Source organism: Ananas comosus, unplaced genomic scaffold (assembly GCF_001540865.1).
Source record: "Ananas comosus cultivar F153 unplaced genomic scaffold, ASM154086v1, whole genome shotgun sequence".
Lineage (NCBI taxonomy): Eukaryota > Viridiplantae > Streptophyta > Magnoliopsida > Poales > Bromeliaceae > Ananas > Ananas comosus.
In genome coordinates this window covers 193-1,716 of record NW_017892290.1, presented here as the reverse complement: position 1 = coordinate 1,716, position 1,524 = coordinate 193, and the positions used below count along the sequence as shown (strand labels likewise).

The window sequence follows — 1,524 nt, the reverse complement described above, 5'->3', positions numbered from 1 at the left end:
CAAAAGCAAAAGCGCACGAAATCCAATAATAACGAGCGTTTGAGACTGTTAATAAGATGGGATACATCAAAATCAGCGTACTAAACAGACACTTTCTAGGCTCAAATGCAGCAAAAAAGCGGTAATCAGTGAGCGGAATAATCGAATTTTGTTTACTTCGCTCGTAGACACTCGCTAATTACTTTCATTGAGAAACAAAAAAAGCGTCACTACAAAATAAGTAGTGACGCTTTTTGAAAAGTAATAACAGCAAGCCTTTCAAGCATAAATCTCTACGTGATTGCCACGTGACAGACTAAAAAACAACGCCAAATTCTTCTAATTTTGATTGCCATTGGTCGGCTGTTGCATCAGTTGTAATTTCTTCTTTGATGCGTTTCATCATATCCATGACTGACTCATCACTACGTTTAAACCGATCTGCTAAGCCATTCGACATGATTAACCCTGTAATCTTGCTCGCCCTATGCCCTAAACCGTCTTTTTGAGCGTTTTCAGGCTGTTTTACGATGTTCACAGGGATTTGACTAGGTTTTTCGATACGTGGGCTAGAATCGCCCTTTTTAGGCGTTTCCGCCTCTGTTTTCTTCTTCTGCTTAAACTTGAATGAAAATCCTGTAATCACTCGCCCTTTTTTGTGTTGCTCATAATCTACAGTGATGTCTGTTTTTGAACTGATCTCATCAACGGCAAGCTCTAGAACACGGGCTTTAAAGTGGTGCATACGTTGATATTCATTAACACCAATACCTAGTTGGTCTCTAAAATTATTTAATTCAAAAACAGGTGTTTTCCCTGTGGTTTTCCACTGAATTATGAGTTCATAAAGTCTTGCTGAATATACGCTTGTTAAGTGTGCTGTCTGGCTAAGTAAGTATTGAGTGAAAAACTCTTTTACTCCATCAATTCTGCTAATTCCTTGAACTACAGCCGTAGTAAAAACTAATTCTATAGCCCCTTGATCATCGAGATATTTTACCTGTTGTATCCAACGACTTTTGACGAGTTTTCCATCCTCATCATAGAAGCTAAATCTTCGATTAAATAAAGAATCTTCAGCTTCTTTCATACGTTGGTAAGCATTTTGACGAGTTGTGCCAAAAGCTTCGGCATAACGCAGAGCATCAAGGCGTAATGGAGTATCTGAATTGAACCCTGTTCCCGTTTCTCTTGCATCAACTATGGCAAGTTGAACGATATGTAATTCTGCCAATGTAAGAACTTGGAATGCTTGGTTCAAACGATTTGTTTTTACTACTAAATCTTTGCTCATAAGTGATGGGTAAACAGTGTTTTAAACACAATTTATCAAAAGTGTTTAAAAACACTAATTTTTATCTGTGGTTTAATTGTAACTAAACGTGTGCTTATAGGTAACTAAACGTGTGCTTATGGGTAACTAAACGTGTGCTTATGGGTAACTAAACGTGTGCTTATGGGCTCTGTAAGCATTGCTATACGGTCTTCTTGGGCATCGGAAAAGCTTTTAAAAGCATTTAAAAGCATTTAAAAGCCAATTTTTCA

The 1,524-nt window shown here is 37.5% G+C and overlaps 1 protein-coding gene across 1 annotated transcript; it reads right to left on the bottom strand.

Moving 5' to 3' along the window:
• Nucleotides 1-295: 295 nt before the first annotated feature.
• On the bottom strand, nt 296-1,273 carry LOC109705365 (replication protein-like). The gene has a single exon (XM_020226099.1). The coding sequence runs from the start codon at nt 1,271-1,273 to the stop codon at nt 296-298; it is 978 nt and encodes a 325-aa protein (XP_020081688.1).
• Nucleotides 1,274-1,524: the final 251 nt, after the last annotated feature.